Source organism: Chiloscyllium plagiosum, chromosome 5, assembly GCF_004010195.1.
Source record: "Chiloscyllium plagiosum isolate BGI_BamShark_2017 chromosome 5, ASM401019v2, whole genome shotgun sequence".
Classification (NCBI taxonomy): Eukaryota; Metazoa; Chordata; class Chondrichthyes; order Orectolobiformes; family Hemiscylliidae; genus Chiloscyllium; species Chiloscyllium plagiosum.
Genome location: NC_057714.1, coordinates 23,792,816 through 23,811,398, shown reverse-complemented (window position 1 = coordinate 23,811,398; position 18,583 = coordinate 23,792,816). Strand labels below are relative to the sequence as shown.

At 37.3% G+C, this 18,583-nt stretch overlaps 1 protein-coding gene across 6 annotated transcripts in view; it reads left to right on the top strand.

Moving 5' to 3' along the window:
- Window positions 1-18,583, top strand: part of igf2bp3 (insulin-like growth factor 2 mRNA binding protein 3) — a 140,125-nt gene that overhangs the window by 97,920 nt on the left and 23,622 nt on the right. For 4 of the 6 annotated variants that reach the window (XM_043689713.1, XM_043689712.1, XM_043689716.1 and 1 more), the window contains 2 exons: window positions 3,791-3,901; window positions 11,762-11,827. In XM_043689713.1, coding sequence (XP_043545648.1) covers window positions 3,791-3,901; window positions 11,762-11,827 — 177 coding nt within the window. The remainder of the gene's footprint in view (window positions 1-3,790; window positions 3,902-11,761; window positions 11,828-18,583) is intronic. The other 2 variants (XM_043689715.1, XM_043689714.1) reach the window with 1 other exon arrangement.

The window sequence follows — 18,583 nt, the reverse complement described above, 5'->3', positions numbered from 1 at the left end:
TCAATTTTGCATAATTCAGCAATCTGTTAGTTGAATTTTGAAAATCTTGTTCTTATTCCATATATTCAAAAATCAAACTTTAAAAAATTTTAGACTAAAAAACACACCTTTGCCCTTGTACCTAAGTGTGGCTACGATTGACATCTGTTTATATTTATTTTGGTGGAAAAATGTTCTATGCATAAAACCTTTAGTTTCTTAATCATCAAGCTCGATACAATTGTTTTCTAGTGCAAACAGCCAAATATTTTATACTCATTCCAGGCCCTCCTTGTGCAGTAACAATTGGGCTTCAAACTATGGGCTTTCCCCATTGAACTTTGTTGCAAATTGGCTCAGGTGAAGTTAAAGTCATAGTCATAATAGCACAGAGACCCATTGAATCTGCACTGGCCTATCTGTATTAATCCCACTTTTCAGCACTTGGCACATAACCTTGAATGCTATCAAAGAAAATTGTCCTGGTGTGTGCTGCCTCCAGAAAACAACAGAATAAATTTACATTGACCGGTTGCTGTTGTACTTAAGTGCCTTTGAATAGTGATACAAGTCAATAATAGTACCATCAAGTGACATCGATCTCTGAAAACAAGTCGTTGGTGTTGGTTTTCATTCCAGCACAGCCACTTTGGCTGCAGACTTCATTGCCATTTTTTCATCCAGGTGTGAATGCCAACTGGTTAATAGTGGAGAGGCAAGTGTAGGTGTATGATAGAAAGCATGGCACAGAGAGTGTTTATAAACCTGTGGGCGTTGTGAAAACATGCCAACAACTGAAATCCTACCTGCCAGAGGAGATGGCTGTGAGGATAAGCCAATTATAATGGCCCTATGGCATACTGCAACACTTCTGCACAGCAGTGTTCCCAGCTCAATTTTCTTCAGTTGTGACAACAATAACCTTCCACCTGTTATACAGTCAGAAGACATGCAGGTGACTGAGAATTATTATTCTGCTCCATTGTTAAATCCTGCAACAATGACAGTGTATCTGTACCAGACTACAGCAGGACCTGGGCAACATCCAGACTTGAACAAGTGACAAATGACATTTACGTTGCATAAATGGCAGATATTAACCAGTAACTAGGGATCAGCTACCGTAGCCTGACCTTCAACTTTCCCTTGCTGTAAACAGGCATAGATTGCATCATTATTGGGAATTTGTGAATTTAACAGTCCCATTTCTGACATGATGATGGCTGGAAGGGTGGTCACTGAAACAGCTGAGATGTTATTTTGCCAATGTCGCAGGGCTTCAGAAATCTGCGTACTTTGACACCAAACACTCTGAAGTTCCCAATTGACTCACATTTGACCTCCACTTTGTTTGAGCTACCCATGGTCCCATCTTGGTCTGATTCTAATGAAGGAAGTTACTTCCACCTCTTTATCATTCAGTGATTTTGCTTGGGTCTGGATTAGGATTGAGGCCTAGAATTGAGTAGTTCCATCAGAACTTGAGTTAAGATTTAGTGAATAGGATAATTATAGATGAAAACATATACATACTTTGTGTGCAGGGTAGAATTTCAAAGTTTGCAAGCATGCAAATCTTGGAAGTTTTGTGAACTTGGAACAAGATAGTAAAGAACTTCAAAAAGGCATGCAGCTTGGCGGATTGGGCAGGCAAGTGACTGAAATTTAATGCAAAGTCTGAAGTGCTTATTTTTCTAGGAACACTAACAATATAACGTGGATTCCCTTTAGAATTGTACATTAAGGGATCTGGGTGTGTATGTGACTAAGTCATGCAAGGTGGTAGAAAGTTAATAAACCATACAGCATCTTGGTCTTTTATCAATAGAATCTAAAAGTGAGGAAATAGTTTAAATCTACATGATACATCATTGTTGCCTGAACTGAAACTTTACATCCAGTTCTGAGTGGCTCGCTTCCAGCAATGTCTGTCTGAAGATTATTAGGATGGGTGCAGATGGGATTTGCGAAAATAGTTCCAAAGATGATGAACTTTAGCTACGAAGAAAGATTGGCAAAATTGGGGCTGTTTTCCTTGGAGAAGAGAAAATGAGAGGATATTTGACAAAAGTATTCATTTATCATGGTGATCTGGGCAAAGTGGTTGGCAGAAATATTGTTCCCATTCGGTAGAACGATTGGGAACCAGAGAAAACTGGTTTTTAAGGTAATTGGCAAAATAAAGCAATAGTGAGATGGGGAAAATGTCTTCAGGCAGTGTATGGCTTACATCAAAAATACACTCCAAGTGTGATGGAAGCAGGATCTAATAAAGTATTCATGAGGAATTCGATAATTACATGTATGGGAAGAATATGCAGACCACTGGGAAGAATGCAGGGGAGTTGCGCTAAGCGAATTGCTCCTTCGGCAAGCCAACATCAACACCTAAGGGATGAATTGTTATTTCATGCTGTAACCATTGTGTGAATAAGTATCCATGAAATTAACAAAGTGACTTTTCTACATTTAATTGTCTATATTTGACACTTGGAGATAGATGAAGTGAGCATTCTATATTACTCCACTAAACGCACTAACTATACCCTTCACTATTTAATTTGTGAGACATTATTTTCAACATTGTTGCTGCACCCCTTTTCCCCTCATCTGTCCTTTTCTGAATATTCCTGTGGTGTGCAACCTTTGATTTCCTATTGCGCACAATAGTGTTCTTTCCTACCATAATAGGTCCCCAAAATTGCATTTCTGCTTCTAAATTGTTTTGCTCCATCTTCTATTTCTCTTCTTACTGTTACTTTTTTTTCCAAAGAAGAGGTAATTATGGTTTTATTTCAGAACTTCCATGTTCTGACAGCTTTTTTGGATGTTAAACCTGTGCACTGTCATTGTTAACATGGGTGCAGTTGTGGATGTAGGTTTGCTCGCTGAGCTGAAAGGTTCATTTCCAGGCGTTTCACTACCCTACTAGGTAACATCTTCAGTGGGCCTCAGGTGAAGCAATGCTGAAAATTCCTGCTTTCTATTTGTGTTTGGGTTTCTTTGGGATGGTGATGTAATTTCCTGTGGTGAAGTCATTCCCTGTTCCTTTTCTCAGGGGGTGGTAGATGGGGGTCTAATTTGATGTGTTTGTTGATGGAGTTCCAGTTGGAATGTCCTCCCTCTAGGAATTCTCATGCGTGTCGTTGGCCAACAGCAGCTGTGATCTGTAAAACAGGAAGAGTGGCATTGAGCTTGCTCTTACTACCTTGATAGACCTAGTTAAGACTTTTTGGTATCTATTACTGTACGAAATTAAATGGTCTACCAAAACATCTTGATCAGTAACAGTTCCAGTATGTTGAGGAAATCATTACATTACATTTTTATGGTTGTTACTGTTGGTTGAGCCTGATTTTCATGCTAATAATTATTCACATTCCTTTTACAGTATGTGCTTCATTTCCTTGCAAGTACTGAAATGGGTACTTTATGCCCTAGCTACCCAAAGAGAAATGTGTCACAATTGCAAACATTCTATATTAATGTATGGTTATAAAATCCAAAAGTGATGTTCATTGCATTGAATGCATAATTCTGAATATGGTGGATTCTCAGTACATGATCTGAAGGATTCTGGGTAGACTTGATGATATTGACATCCATTGACCTTAATTAAAAGAAAAATGTTCTGCTGCTCTTGCATTTTCTACTTGAAAGGTGCTTTATAAATAAGAGTTATCCTCAACGAAGACAATTAAAAATTTAATTGTGTGACTTTTCTTTCTTACACAAAAATCCTTTGGTATTTTTAAGAAAAGCAAATAATTTTTGGTTAAAGCATTTATGCAAAAATGTTTTAATTTTGCAGCTTCAAGCACATTTAATCCCTGGTCTAAACCTGAAAGCCTTAGGCTTGTTTCCACAATCTTCACCTGTTCTGCCACAACCTTCTGTGCCCCCTGCTTATACTCCATTTGGGGTAAGTGCTTAAAGATGCCCAAAGCATTTGTTTTCATAGGCTATTGCTTAATATGTTTGAATAAAGTGTTGAACTTCCAGGTGTCACTCAAGTTTTTACAGCTTCCTAGGATGGTTCAGTGATTTGGGCTCTTGCTCTTCTATTTTTTTTGTGGTAATATATTACACCATTGCTGTAAGATCTTTATTTCTGGAAGGTACGTTTAAATTGTTGTTTAATTTTAAAGAAGTTCTTTTTAAATTGATCAAAACAACCAATATATACAGTATTGTTTATATTAATCAATTTAAAGAACTATTGGCTGTTTAATGTATAGAAGTCTACACTTTTACATTGATGTAATGCTATTCACTAATCCTTGAATAGTGATGAAGGGAATCTGGGGCAGGAAAATATTTGTAACTACTAAGAATTAGCATAGACGCATTGAGCAATTAGCCTGATTCTGCTCTGTTGTTTGGCTTAATTACGATTGCTACTATTTATTTCAAACCGTAATGCCCTGGGTCAAGACTTAATTCACCTGATCTGCAAAGCCCTAAAGCAATTAAAATATCTTTGGTTCTTTAAATTGGTGTATTTGATCTTTTGTGAGAGTTGGCATTCAAGCCAGCGCAGATAAGTTTGCAGTTTATTTATGGGGCCTTTTTTGCCTCATATGCTAAATAGAATTTGAAACAAATGCATGAACCTAAGAAAATATTCCAGTCTTAAATGACCTGAGGTGAGTCTTGAATGACTTATTTTTTAAGGTATTGAAATAATTATTTAGTGTTCGATGAAGATGCATAGTATGTTTGAGATTTGTCAAAATACAGGTGAAAGTGTGCATTTGCTATACACATATACTGTACTCCCAATGAATCATTAATGGAGAAATATAGAAACAGGTGAAAGTTCTGTTATCCTTTTTAATCTAAATATGAATCTTGTGTATATTTAGATGTAGGCGTTCATTTAATATTAAAGGTTGCAGTTTTACCATTGTTATGGAATATGGATAGATGTTAATCTTTGTGTGCCATTTGTCATTTTATCAGGTCAGTCATTTTTGAAGTTTTGTGACTTTATTGTAAAAGAAGCAGTTGCCTTTGCTGGCAAATTCCCACAAATAACAATGGGATAAGAGGGCAACTGCAAAACTGTTTTCTATTTGTAGAATTGAGGAGAAAGAGGCATAGGAGTTTAGAAAAAAAAAATGTTGAAGGTGATGTTTCAGCTGTAGTATGGAGAACTTATTGAAAAAGAATGTGTGTCTTTAAAGCAGTCTACCAGGGTAAGCCACTTACTGAATATCTTTTGAGCAAATTGTTTATCTATTCTTTAATGATCCACAATTTCCTTTGGATAAATCTGGAAAGATGGTGATCAAGAGGAGGAATCTAAACTTGTGCTTCTGTCAAAGTAATAGAGCGGAGGCCAATTGCTTTCCTCCCACTATGTAGCTGCATACATTTTAATAGATGAGGATAATTTATCACAAACATTTTTACTTTCATTTAAAACTTCATTTTGGAATTTGGTTGCTCAGAAAACAGTTATAAGCATATTGATTTAATTTCAGTTGAAGGTAGAGTTTTTTAACGTAGAACGTGTAATATTAGCAATGAGGTGTGATCACAATGTACAATTGCAGTGAATATAAGTTTGTACCAGACTATTTTCTATGTGTTGTGTACACAACAGGTGACTAAGTGTAATCTGGTGAAGCCAGATTACATGACAGGAGATCATGTAACATCTGCACACAACACTATGTATGCAATTGGGAAATTATTAAGCTAACTTTGCTGCTTTCTAAATGACTGCAAATTTTGAATTCAACTTGGAAAATACCAAAGTAGAATTGGAGCATGTATCAAAGCAGCCTAAAGAACTAGGAGGTGCAAAATGGTGTTGAAAAACTTTTTCCTGCACTTGGCGCACACTCAGTTGAGTATGACAAGACCACATAATGCATTTCAGTAAAATGGCTGAAGTTTAATAAACATTTTAACAATTTTGCTAAGTTTTTTTTACGTAAAAGGTTGCAGGTGTACATGTTACTCTTCAGCATAAGGAAAGCAATGTAACTTGGAGACTACCAACTTCTCATGCATAATTTCTTGAACTCCCAGTGCACGATGACAAACATACCTTTTTAAGATGCTAGTTCTAATCTCAACCATAGCCTTTGACTTGTAGAACAAAGAACAATACAGCACAGGAACACACTCTTTTTTTCCCCACCAATCCTGTGATGCCTGTCTAAACTAAAGACTCTTGCTTTCTTGAAAGAAATGCTTTCACTGATCCAAGAAGCCGTTTATCATAGAGCTAAGTAGGTAACAAGCTATTAAAGACTCATGGTATTGGTTATAAAGTGAAATTTATTTGTCTGACTGTGGAATATCCTGACACTTTTTTTTACTCATTGTGTTTTCAGCCTTTTCTTTACTCTTAGCCTGTGTTTCTGGATGCTGATCATGACCATTCTTCTGAGCCATTATCTCTCTCTCTCTCTCCCTTGATTTCCAGCATGCCAATTTTTGGAGAGATCTGGTATTTGATTTTGTGAACCTAAACATGTGCCTTTCACTTATTTCTTGGGCTAGCCACTTGTCTTGCGCTATGCTATGCTATCCTTTCATTCTTAAGTTGTGGTGACAGCTACCTCTTCGGTGCTCATGTTCTGGAGTATACCTTCCAAATAACCCCGGCACCACCAGTCAGGAGGGCATCGGGGAGAAGACCAGTGAAAACGGAGAGAAGATCTGCAAAATAAGCTGAAGGCAAGTGGGGGTAATAGTAAAGAACTTTGCAGTGCCTGTAAATTGTGCGTGACTCCTATTGGAATTCCAACTCCACTTTGGGAAATCTTGGTACAGAGCAATTGGGGCTTCCCAAATACTTGGGTCATCTGTTGGAGAGACTCTTTTTTAGTGCTTTGTGTGCTATTGGATGATGATTGATTGTGATGGTCCATTTACTGTAATTCGTGTGCATCATGTGACTACTTTGCACTATTGCCCTCTGATTAGTTAGACAATTTGTTCTGTTGGCTTAAACACAATCATACTTACCCATGCCTACCTCAAACCCATTGGTACCTTATCTGTCAAGCTTAAGAAATATTTTGATATGTTGCTTTAAGTGCTTTCTTGAAGTAACATGAAACTTAATCCAATGAGCTCCTCCCCATTCTGATTCACTTGCGCAATTTTGTAATCTTCAGTTACCATCAACACACATCTCCATTATTGGAAACAATTTATTTTTTTGAAATAAATTTCACTTTTATACTAAACGTTTTCAGGTGGCTTGTGCATAATTCAGGTTTTTTTACTGTATGGCCAAATTATATGGTATCTACTCCACTATTAATGCTTATGTCTATGATCTTGCTATCTGAATCCACTTGGTTAAAATGTTAGAGACTATGGAGATTACTAGAGTACCTACTTAGAAGTAACAAATGGCAATTTTTTTTTTGTCCCATTATATAGAATGCATTAAATGAAAGAGTTGGAGTTGGACCATTTGATCCTTGGACCCATTTTGCTATTCAATAAACGGGTGACCTTTTAACCAGCTTCTGCACAATCTTTGAAAGGCTTAATGCTCAACAATCTATTAACCTCTGCTTTGAATGTGTGCAGTGACTTGATTATTCACTGCACCGAGTACAGAATTCCAAAGGCTTTCAACCATTTATTGAGTGGAGAACTCTTTTCTTTTTTTCCCACCCCAATTCTGAATGGCATACCTTTTTAAACCAGAGACTGATGCTATGCTCCAGATTCTCCAGCCAGGAGAAATCTGTCTCTGAACTGTCAAGGTGCTCGAGAATTCTATGTTTCAGTAATGTGTGAATAATCTAAACTCCTGGAGAATATAGACCTAATCTATTCCGTCTTTCTCCTGGCGGACAGCACTCTCATCCCAGGGAGCAGACAGTAAATCTTCATTGCACATCGTTGAGGGCAAGTATATTTTTCTTTCTGTAGGGAGATCAAAGCTTCTCAATGCTTTGTGTGACCTTGCCTATGCCTTGTGCGATTATAGTAAAAATTATTTATTCTTGAATGTTGATTCCTTCATAACAAAAGGGCAACTTGTCTTCCTAATTGACTGTTATTTCTGTATGTTAATATTCCCAATTTAAGGAAACCCTGGTCCTTCCGAGTGCATGCCCTAGTCTCTCACCATTCATAAGTTATGCCCTTGCTACTTTGTATTCCATCTGTATTATTTTGTTCTCTCATCCAAATCCTTTCTATCTTTTTCACAATCCGTATAATTTAAAATTCTGAGAGCACAATTTTGTTGATATTTTCGATCAAATCTTAACAAATTTAGTCAAATGTGATTTTTGTTTTATACCTCTCTTTATTTATACAATTAAATACAGTGCCCAGTAACTACATCCTTAATGTATTCTAGTGTTTTACCTTCTATTGTGGTAGGAAATTATTGGTAAACTTCCTTCCTTACACTATTTTGAAAAAGCAAGGTCACATGTTAGCTTGCAGATCTTGAGAATTCTGGCAGATCAACGTGTCACGGTCACTGAGCCCCTCGCCAATACCAACAATGTGTGGACTCGGACTGGCTCAACAACTGATCTGGTTTTCCTTGAGTTACAGCCATGTACTGCAGATATGGTTGTCCAGTTTCATAGTGCCCCTAGAAACACACTCCTGCTCTTTCATGACAATTTAATGTTTACATGTGCATTTGAGGTTTTCATTTAACTACAGTTCTTTTAACAGCCTAAATTTATATCTAAATGTTAAAATAACTTTGGAAAATACGGTATTGCTACATTTAACAATTTGTTAAATATGCTTTCATGACTGTCCATCTCTGTATGCTGATGGGAGTTGTCAGTAAACCATTTTGTAGCCCATTCATCCTGAGGTTATTTTAGTTTTTAGGTTACTTGGAGTTTCACCAAAAATCTTTGTAAAGTTTGACTGTACCTCTAGTGAGCGTTGTTTTTTATTATTTAGCTTTTGTGGTCTAAACTAAATATTTTCATTTATGCTTGCTATATTGTTTCAAATCTTTGGGCTTATTCCCTCTTCAATTGGATTTATAATGTTGAACCAGATATCCAAATCAGCACAATGATTCTGGTTGAGCTCCTGTTAACCCAGTAACAAAGTTAAAACTTCATCCTCTATTTTCTCCTAAATTTTGGTTTGAACTGTTGGTGTCCTTGGCTGATTTTTACATCAAGGGGTAAACCTAGGCTGCTTTGCATACTATTAATAGTTTGACATCTTGCCAATTGTGACGTGAGCCAAGCTCCACCAGCATTGGTGTAGCTTATTGTTGTGGTTCACGAGTCAAATTTAACCCAATTTTTTTAAAAAATATTTTTTCATCTACCACTCTCCTCACTAGTCCGTGACCCCAATCTAAATCAGAATAACAATATTAAGTTCCATGCATTTCATATCCTTCATAGGCCTTTGTTGTATCTTGGTAATTTCCAATTTGTGATAGGGCCAGCAATTTATGGTGTGCACTCTTAAAATGTTGAAATGTTTGGTTTAGGCAATGGCTTTTGATAAACCACATCTGGTTGCTGCAACACTGATTCATTGAATGCTGTTATTTGATTGGCAAATCTTAATTACTCACATAGCAATTTAATGTATTATTTAATTGATGACTCCTTCAGAAATCATCCTGAAGAACCTTGAAATATAGCCTTTTCAAGGATATTGCCAGGATTAGAGGATTTGAGCTACAGGAAGAGGCTGAATAAGCTGGGGCTGTTTTTTTTTCCCTGGAGCATCTGAGGCAGAGGGGTGTCCTTTTTATAAAGGCTTATTAAATCATGATGGACATGGATAGGGTAATTAGATAAACGTCTTTTCCCTGGGGTGGGGGAGTCCAGAATAGAGGGTAGAGGTTTAGGGTGAGGGGGGGAAAATTTTAAAAGGGACCTAAGGGGCAACTTTTTCATGGAGAGGGTGGTACGTGTGTAGAATGAGCTGCCAGAGGAAGTAGTGGAGGCTGATACAGTTACAACATTTAAAAGGCATCTGGATGGGTTTATGAATAGGAAGGGTTTAGAGGGATGTGTGTCATGTGCTAGCAAATGGGACTCGATTAGGTTTGGATATCTGGCTGGCATGGACGAGTTGGACCAAAGGGTCTGTTCTTGTACTATACATATCTCTGACTCTACACATTAAATTTAATCACTCAATCCTTTACTTTTCAACCATAATTTTATTTTTTTTTTCAGTTTATGACTTATCTAAATGTACTGTGTATCAGTTTGTTATACTTTTCCATTTATTAATGTCTTGTCATGTCAGGAATTGCATGAATTAGTTTATTCATTATATCTATTGGAATGACATGAGAAGCACTCAAGTGCAGGGTTTGATGGCCACACCATTCTGGTTATTATGCATATTCAGCATTTTAGCTGATTTTTTTTTTTAGATTTGAGGGAAACCACCAAATAAAGCAAGATGCCTTTTTTTTATTCCCCCTTGACAGGTAGTTTTCAGCTTTCTTTGCCCTTCTATATTCCGATAAAATAGGGAGTTTTGAGAGCTGTTGTTGTAAAAGTACAACCTTAAAAAGTAATTCAAGTAATAGCCAGTTGTAAGTATAATCTGGAATGTGTTATGTAATATATAAAAACCATTAATATGGAAAGTCTTATGTGCAATTGAACGTTTACTCTCTCCAAATTTGTTAGCTGATGAAATTTCAGGAGTAGTTTAAGTAAATGTTAGTTTTAAAGTTTAACTACTCATTTTGAAACTTCATTAATTACATTTAAGATCCTACAGCGCTCTATTGTAGCTGAGATTAACACTTGTATTGATACAACAATAGTTTGTGCTCAGTATATGTGAATAATGCAGTGCATAGCTTTGTATCAACAGCATGTGATTCCATTTTCACTTGTGGTAAATGAAACTTCTACCTGGTTTTAGTTTGATATTAACTGCAATTTACCACCTGAAATTTAAAAATGCTCATCATTATTTTGGTAATGACATGCCTCTAATAAGAGTTTGTGGTATGCAGTACACCTACAATATTTGAACCTCAATTTGTTGACCTAGTCTTTCAGCATGGTTGAACAATTTGTTTATAATCGGCATGTTTTGCCCTAAATTGGTAGACAATATAAAATTTTGAGCACAGAATACATTCTCACAACTTAAGTTTGTATAATTTGTGCCAGTTGAAAACCATTACAGTCGAAGTTGACTCCTTTTGAGACTAGATTGGTTGGTTCTTTATGGTGCAAGAACACAACTTTTTATTTTAAAAGATGTTGTACCTTAAGACATATGGTTCTATTTCAGTTATGAAGATATTTTAGTTTTAGAAGTAGTTTACTCTCAGGTGTATTGACATTGCCTCAGCATTTATTTTTTGTAATAAATGCCTTTTTCAGCCATTCTAATCAAATTGTACCTAGTTACTTAAGACGGCGTGAGTTTTCGGGGTGGGGTTCTTGGGTTTTTTTAAATGTTTTGCTTTTTGATTGAACTGGTTCATTTAGTCAGGTAGATGAGTTTGAAAAGGTGGAACCACTTTCAAAATCAACACTATTTATTTGTATTTTATGTGAAAGCTACCCCATTATCTGTTTTGTTTTTTTATTATCTACTTTTTCCTATAAAATGCAACATGTACTGTATTTTTGTGTACAAAATTACATAATGTCCATACTTTGTTTCATTTTGGCTGTTCACCTTTTTTATGATAAATGCGAACGTGTAATATTTCTGTTTTGTATCTTCACTGTTCTCCATTTGGCATCTGCAATGGAAAGCTGAACTGAAATTCAGAGCAGAAACTGAAGTTACATAAATGCCCATTTTCTTTGTGATTTAGAGCTATCCAAATTTCTGTGATGTGTATGAGGTATCGAGCATTGCTTCAGGGGGCCAGCAACTAGCTGTAAGTGACTATTTTTAGTCTGGTATGCACAGCACCATTTGCCTGACCTGCTTTCCTGCTGAAGATGTAGTAAAAATAATTCTGTCTTCGCAAAGAATGAAAAATAAGCTGAATAAATGGGACTGATTTTGGTGTAATAGCTTTATTGAAGATGTAGTGGTGGTGGAAAAAATCTGGCATTCACAATTTTTTTAATGTTTAACCTGCACAGCTTTGCTTTGGTAACCCTAATTACATTGGTCATGCTAAGATTATCCTAAAACAACATGCAAAGCAATTATCTGAACTGATCTGTATATAATTGCTAGATGTTAATAACTGGGTGGGTGAAAGCAAACATATCTAGCCAGATAGAGGCTACCGGAGAGCACCATCTTACTAATGGTACGTTTTTGCACCGAACAGCTGTTCTGTTTGCACCATAACTTGGGCATAAAAGCTGCTAACTGTGGGACAGGATGTGAGGGATCTCAATGAGTGGTGGGTTGAGCAGTGTTTTACCACAAGTTTAAACATGTTTATTTCTCAAATTGGGAGGCGATTCTGTGTCTAAACAGATGCTCAAAGAGAAATACAGAAAGAAGTTGGACAGTGAGTAAACTCCATAATTTGTCATTAAATTAGTGGTTAATTAGCACCATGTTATCAAATATCACCATTGTTAAAATAGACTTTCTCTTTTAGTCACGAGATTTGATATTCTGTGGCTACTTTAATTGACAATAGCGTTAAAATCTAAAATGCTGATATAATTCAGGATACTATGTTTGTAAAACCAGACTGCAGAATGACCTAGATTGAGCAGCAAATTCTGAAGATTGGCAACACCGTATTTTTCGTAACCCTTTAACTTGCATGCTACTTTGTGCATGTAAAAGTAATGTGCATCATCAGTGCATCAGTTTTATAGCCCATGTAATAGTTGAGCCAACAAAACATTTTATTTTGAAGACACCAAGTAGTCAACATTACATTGTTCACATGTGCCTTTTGTGGACTGCTACAGCTTATGGATTACCCAGCTAATGAATTTCCACATTATGTCAAAGGGTACCTCATACACGAGGTCTTCCAATTAAGACTTCAAGAATTAATTGGAAAACAGTAACTTGTATCAGTCACACAAAATGACTTTGGTTATATTTGCTGCCATGTTTGAAGCAGTTTTGCCTATCTCAAACAATTATCTTGAATTTCTAACAATCAAAAACATTGTACTGGAAAAATGTGCATTTTGTTAAATTATTTCGTCGTCTATATGGTCATTACAATTCACTTAAACTGGGGTTTAAAGCAGCAAATTCAAAGTAATCATGTGATGCTTCAGTATGAATCAAAGCATAAACAATATGACTCTGCTTTTAATAACCTAAAGAGCATTATTGGGGTTTTGGCTGAGATCTCTAGAATTTCTGAAAGAATCTTAAAGCTACATTTCTAAATTGTGAAGGCATATTTGTCACAACTCCAAATTCATTTCTTGAACTGTAATCAGTTCCTCTTGGTAATACTCTTTTTTTTAAATTGGTAAAACTGCTATATTCAGTCAGACTTTGGACTTTTTATTACTTTTTATGTAGAAATAGTGCAAGTATTTAAAATGTGTGAGGTAAATGATTGCATTGTTTACATGATCATTTATATCAAGCTTAACTATTAATTTTCTTCCCTATTTAATTTTCCAAGTTCCTCCAAAGTCAAACTGTTTGTCATTTCAAACAACCATATGTAAGAGCTTTCCTAAAATATAACCTTTTTTGAAATTCAGAGTTGTCCAATTTTACCTATTTTGTTTGCACATGGAGCTGGAATCTAATTCAGTTTGTTATAGTTTTGCATTACCTTTTAAAGAAATGTCAGAGATAGGAGGGTGGGGATCCTTTTTTTTTGTTAACCTGGTACTTTGAGACAGACATCGTAAGGCATCAATACAGCAATATGGCAATGTAATTTAGTCTTGTAAAGTAGACACACGCAACAGCTGATTTTCATAGCAAGGTCTCATATCAGCAAGTTAATGGTCAAAATAATTTGTTTCTGGTGGTTTTTGTTTAGGGATAAATGTCAATGAGGGCATTTGAAAGAAATCGCTGTACTAATTGATTAGTGCTGTAGGCTCTTTTAAACCCATCTGAGAGTACAAACTCCTGTCATTCGCTGTGAAATATGTTTACAAACCCCAGAGTACTAGTTTGCCACCAGACCTGGAGCTGACGAATCAACACGCTTTACTGAAAGTGCCAAACTTCCAGAAAGGATGGCAGTGCACTTTAAACACATCCTCAATTGGTCTTTTTTTTTTGTCAATGTACAGTATGTGACAGGTTGCTACGAATTGCTCTTTTGATGAACCTACTGTGCTGTTGGAACTAATAAACACACAGTTCCAGGAGTTGTTGCTTTCCCAACTGAGACCCTAGAAAGTTTGAGGTCAGTATCTGGTCAAGAGGTGCACAAGTTTTTTTTTGGAGGGGTGGAAGCAAGGACCTATCCTGCAATGATGCAAATATGCCTGTTGTACAAGAAGTAAATGAGCTGATCTTTTAGACCCAATCCTCTGTCACAATCAGAATCTTCATTTAAAACAAAAATGTAATGGGGAACCTGACAATATGGAATTCTGAGAAAGAAGGCAAAAAGGAAATAAAAGTAGTAACAGGGTAAGAATGCAAAGAGACTAGGAGCCAATATAAAACATGAACCCAAAAGTCTTCCATAGGCACGTGAAAAGTAAAAGGCTGGTGAAAAGAATAGTAGTAGGGTGAACTAGGGACTGAAAAGGGTGTTTATGGATGGAGGCAGAGGGCATAATTGAGGTATGAATTGCATACTTAGCATCTGCCTTTACAAAGGGAGAAAAAGGAAGTAATTTGGACAATAGAACTGTTTAAAATCAACAAGGAAGAAGTATTAGGCTGTCAATACGTTAGTGAAATTTTACACCCTTATTCAAAAAGCATTTGACTGCTAGCTAGTGTAACCTGATGGGAAGCAGTAGTTCAAGACAAAATTAGTGGTACTTGGGCTGACATGAGTGAAATTTATGTTTAATTAATTTACTGGAGCTTTTTTTAAGTGGTAATAAAAGCAGAGTAATGCAGATAATTCCAAAGATGTTTGGTACAGTGCCATGTGTTGAGATTATGTGCCAAGTTATAGAGTCATAGAGATGTACAGGGTTAGGATATCTGATATAGATCATGGAATAGAAAAGAACAGTATAACATGAATCTGTGGTTATCTGAGTGACAGGAAAAAGTAAGGGGTGATTTGCTTTTTGGCTAAAGAGGGTTCAGAGTGGAGTTTCCAAAAGGTTTTGGGACTTTTTTTTGTGCCCTGTATGCCAAGGTCCACGACATTGATATCAATCAATATCAAAGTTTGTAAATGATATCAAACTGTGAAGTGGCTGCTGTTAGAACTTCAGAAAGATTATAGACTGCTTTATGAAAATGAAATGTGATGGAAATCGATCAATTTGCATGTTTTGATTCAATTTCTAAGTTCTGCAAGAAGCTAATCTAGGTATACTGCACACGGTCTAACCAAACATAAGTGGTGCAGCCTCCTTCAAAAGCAAGTGCATATCAAAGGCAATGTGAAAGTAAGAACAGGAATCCAGAGCCTGTAAATTGTGCAAAATTCCATCTGTGGTATGTGATCATATTTGCAGCAGAATCTACCTTTGGCAGTCAACCATGTACTCTCCACCAAATATCCCACATGAAGTTGATCATCTTCACCTCAAAAGATGAACAAAAAGAGATACAAGGGATCTTTTGTATCTATTTGAGATCAGATGGGAATGAAATTTAACATCTTTTAATAGTTTCTAATAATTGAAACTCGGTTGTGCTGCTTTGTCTGGACAGGCAGCCAGTAACCACCTTAACCTGGAATTCCTCACTTTTTCAAGATCTTCTAAATCTCAGCCTTTTGTTTTTAAAATATATATTTCATTACCTCTTACTTTCCATAACCACTACACTAGCTTTAACTAATTCACTGTGGTGGTGTTTCAAGTGTGTAACAGTTTGAAACTCCAAACTGCCTGTTGGAGGATTCTTTTGAAATAAAAAATCTGTTCAGTAGTAAATTTACAATTTCATGTGTACTTCCTAAGTTTGTCTTAAATCAATGTACACTTTATTTTCTTAAATGTGTTGTCCTGAATTAATTCTTCACACATTTGCAGCTTTTTTAATGGAAAACGAATATCTTCATGCAGAACTAGTCTGCACATTTCGCAATGATGTAAGGGCATTGGATTTGCATTTTCCAAAATGTTACACCACATATAGGTAGTTCTGCAATAATGCCATATTTGTGTTCCCATGCAATGCCATGTAAAAGAACTAATGTGGCCTATGGTGAAAACAGGGTAAGGGTGAACCACCAAAAATATATCAGTAAAAATTAAAACACAAATGTAGTTGTGCAATTGTTTGTGCTAGGCTAAGTAAATTTTGATCTGTTGTAATTGACATGTTGCATGGTACTGTACAGTGCGATTCATCAGAATCTTTGGTTACACTCAATTGGCATCTGTACTAGGCTGCACTACATTCTAGCCAGTCTTCTGATCCCATCCATTGGTAACACTGCAGAGGTCAGATCACAGAATGAAACCTGCCTTGATAGATCAAGGGCTGAATCTTAACTTCTTTTGCTAAGTCAGTTTTGTCAGAGGATTTCACATAGTGATGCCTGGGGGCATCTATCACCTTATTTTACAAAACCTGCCTGATTTATTACCTACCCCACCTTTTGGTGCCCCCTCGCACATTCTAGCATTATCATACCATGTGCCATTTCCAAAATAACTCATCACTTTCTGGATATCCCAGAATTGGCCAGCATTCATGGTGCAGTACCATCTGTTTAAATACAAAAAAAAATACTGTGCACCTAGACAAGAGCTGCCCTGCATGGTTCCTGACATTGGCCCTGGATGTAGCAAACAATGGAAAATTTGTGCCACTCTTTGTGGGCAAGGACTTGGCGATGCTGCGGATGGGGATGGGGTGAAGTGGAGGCAGGACATCCTTTTCTCCCTGGCCAACAGATGAATCCATCCTACTGGAACCATGCCAAGGTGGACCAGGGTTAGCTTCCAGGCCAGTGCAGTCTCAACCATCTGAAGGAATGCACAGAATGTAGGAAGAAGATCAATTACCTTCTGCACTCTGCTAGTGAAGTTGCTACCATCTTCTGAATACCTCACACTCTGCTACTGTACGCACAATTTCCTGCAACATCTTCCCCACTCGCACTCCTCCTGGCTAACATCTGACCCTGACTAAGTCTGAATCTCTCCTGTGCTGCATACTCACCCCCTCAGGACATTTCCACACGTGCACCAAAAGTAACAGTGTGCCACCCACCTTTCTCTCCCTTGCGCACTATGTACAGAGTTACCTGATTTGACCACATCCAAGCCCCAGTACTGGTGGTTTTTTGCAGTTGGTTACCATAGTGATTAGTCATTGAAACAGATTCACATGAATCTGCAGATATTCTTTAACATCTAAACTTTTTTTAAACAGAGGGGGAAAAAAGTCTTGATACAAACAACAAAGCCAAGTTTCAAACTGCTCCTTAATACTGCCCTTTTACTGTTGGTCAATTCCAGTGAAATTTCACTCTTATCTCAACTTTAAATTTTTAAATTAACAGATTGCTCCCAGCTTCTTGGCCTCAGGCTGTAGAGACATTTTCACAATGCTTTTCCAAGTCCGCCAACATAAACATTTCACAATACCTTTCACGAAGCACTTCATGAGAGAGCGCATGTACACCTGAACCTGAGGGGCACCAGTATCCTTGGGGGGAGGTTTGCTAGTGTCTTTTGGGGGGGGGGTTTAAAACTAACTCTGCAGAGGCATGGGAACGTGGATTGTAGCTTTAGGGTGCAGGACCTGGAGTGTAGGGAGGTTAGGAGCATGGCATCAATCTCAAAGAAGGGTGCCTGTAAACAGGAAAGTGGCTTGAAATGTGTATACTTCAATGCAAGAAGTATACGAAATAAGGTAGGTGAACTTGCAGCGTGGTTTGGTACCTGGGACTTCGATGTTGTGGCTATTACGGAGACATGGCTAGAACAGGGACAGGATTGGCTGTTGCAGGTTCCAGAATTTAAATGTTTTAGTAGGGTCAGAAGTGGGGGTAAAAGAGGGGGAGGTGTGACATTGCTTGTCAAAGATAGTATTACAGCGGTGGAAAGGACGATGGATGAGGACATGCCATCTGAGGTAGTTTGGGCTGAGGTTAGGAATAGGAAAGGTGAGGTCACCCTGTCAGGAGTTTTCTACAGGCCTCCTAATAGTCCTAGAATCATTGAAGAAAGGATAGGGAAGGTGATGCAGGAGATGAGTGACAGTAATAGGGTGGTTGTTATGGGGGACTTTAACTTTCCTGATATTGATTGGGAAAGCTATAGCTCAAGTTCGTTAGATGGGTCAGTGTTTGTTCAATGTGTGCAGGAGAGTTTCCTGACACAATATGTAGACAGGCCAACAAGAGGTGAGGCCATACTGGATTTGGTTCTGGGTAACGAACCAGGCCAGGTGTTAGAATTAGAGGTAGGTGAGCACTTTGGGGATAGTGACCACAATTCGGTGACTTTTACTCCAGTGATGGAGAGGGATAAGTGTGCACTACAGGGCAAGAGTAATAGCTGGGGTCAGGGAAATTATGATGCGGTGAGGCATGACTTAGGATGCGTGGCTTGGAAAAGTAGGCTTCAAGGCAAGGGCG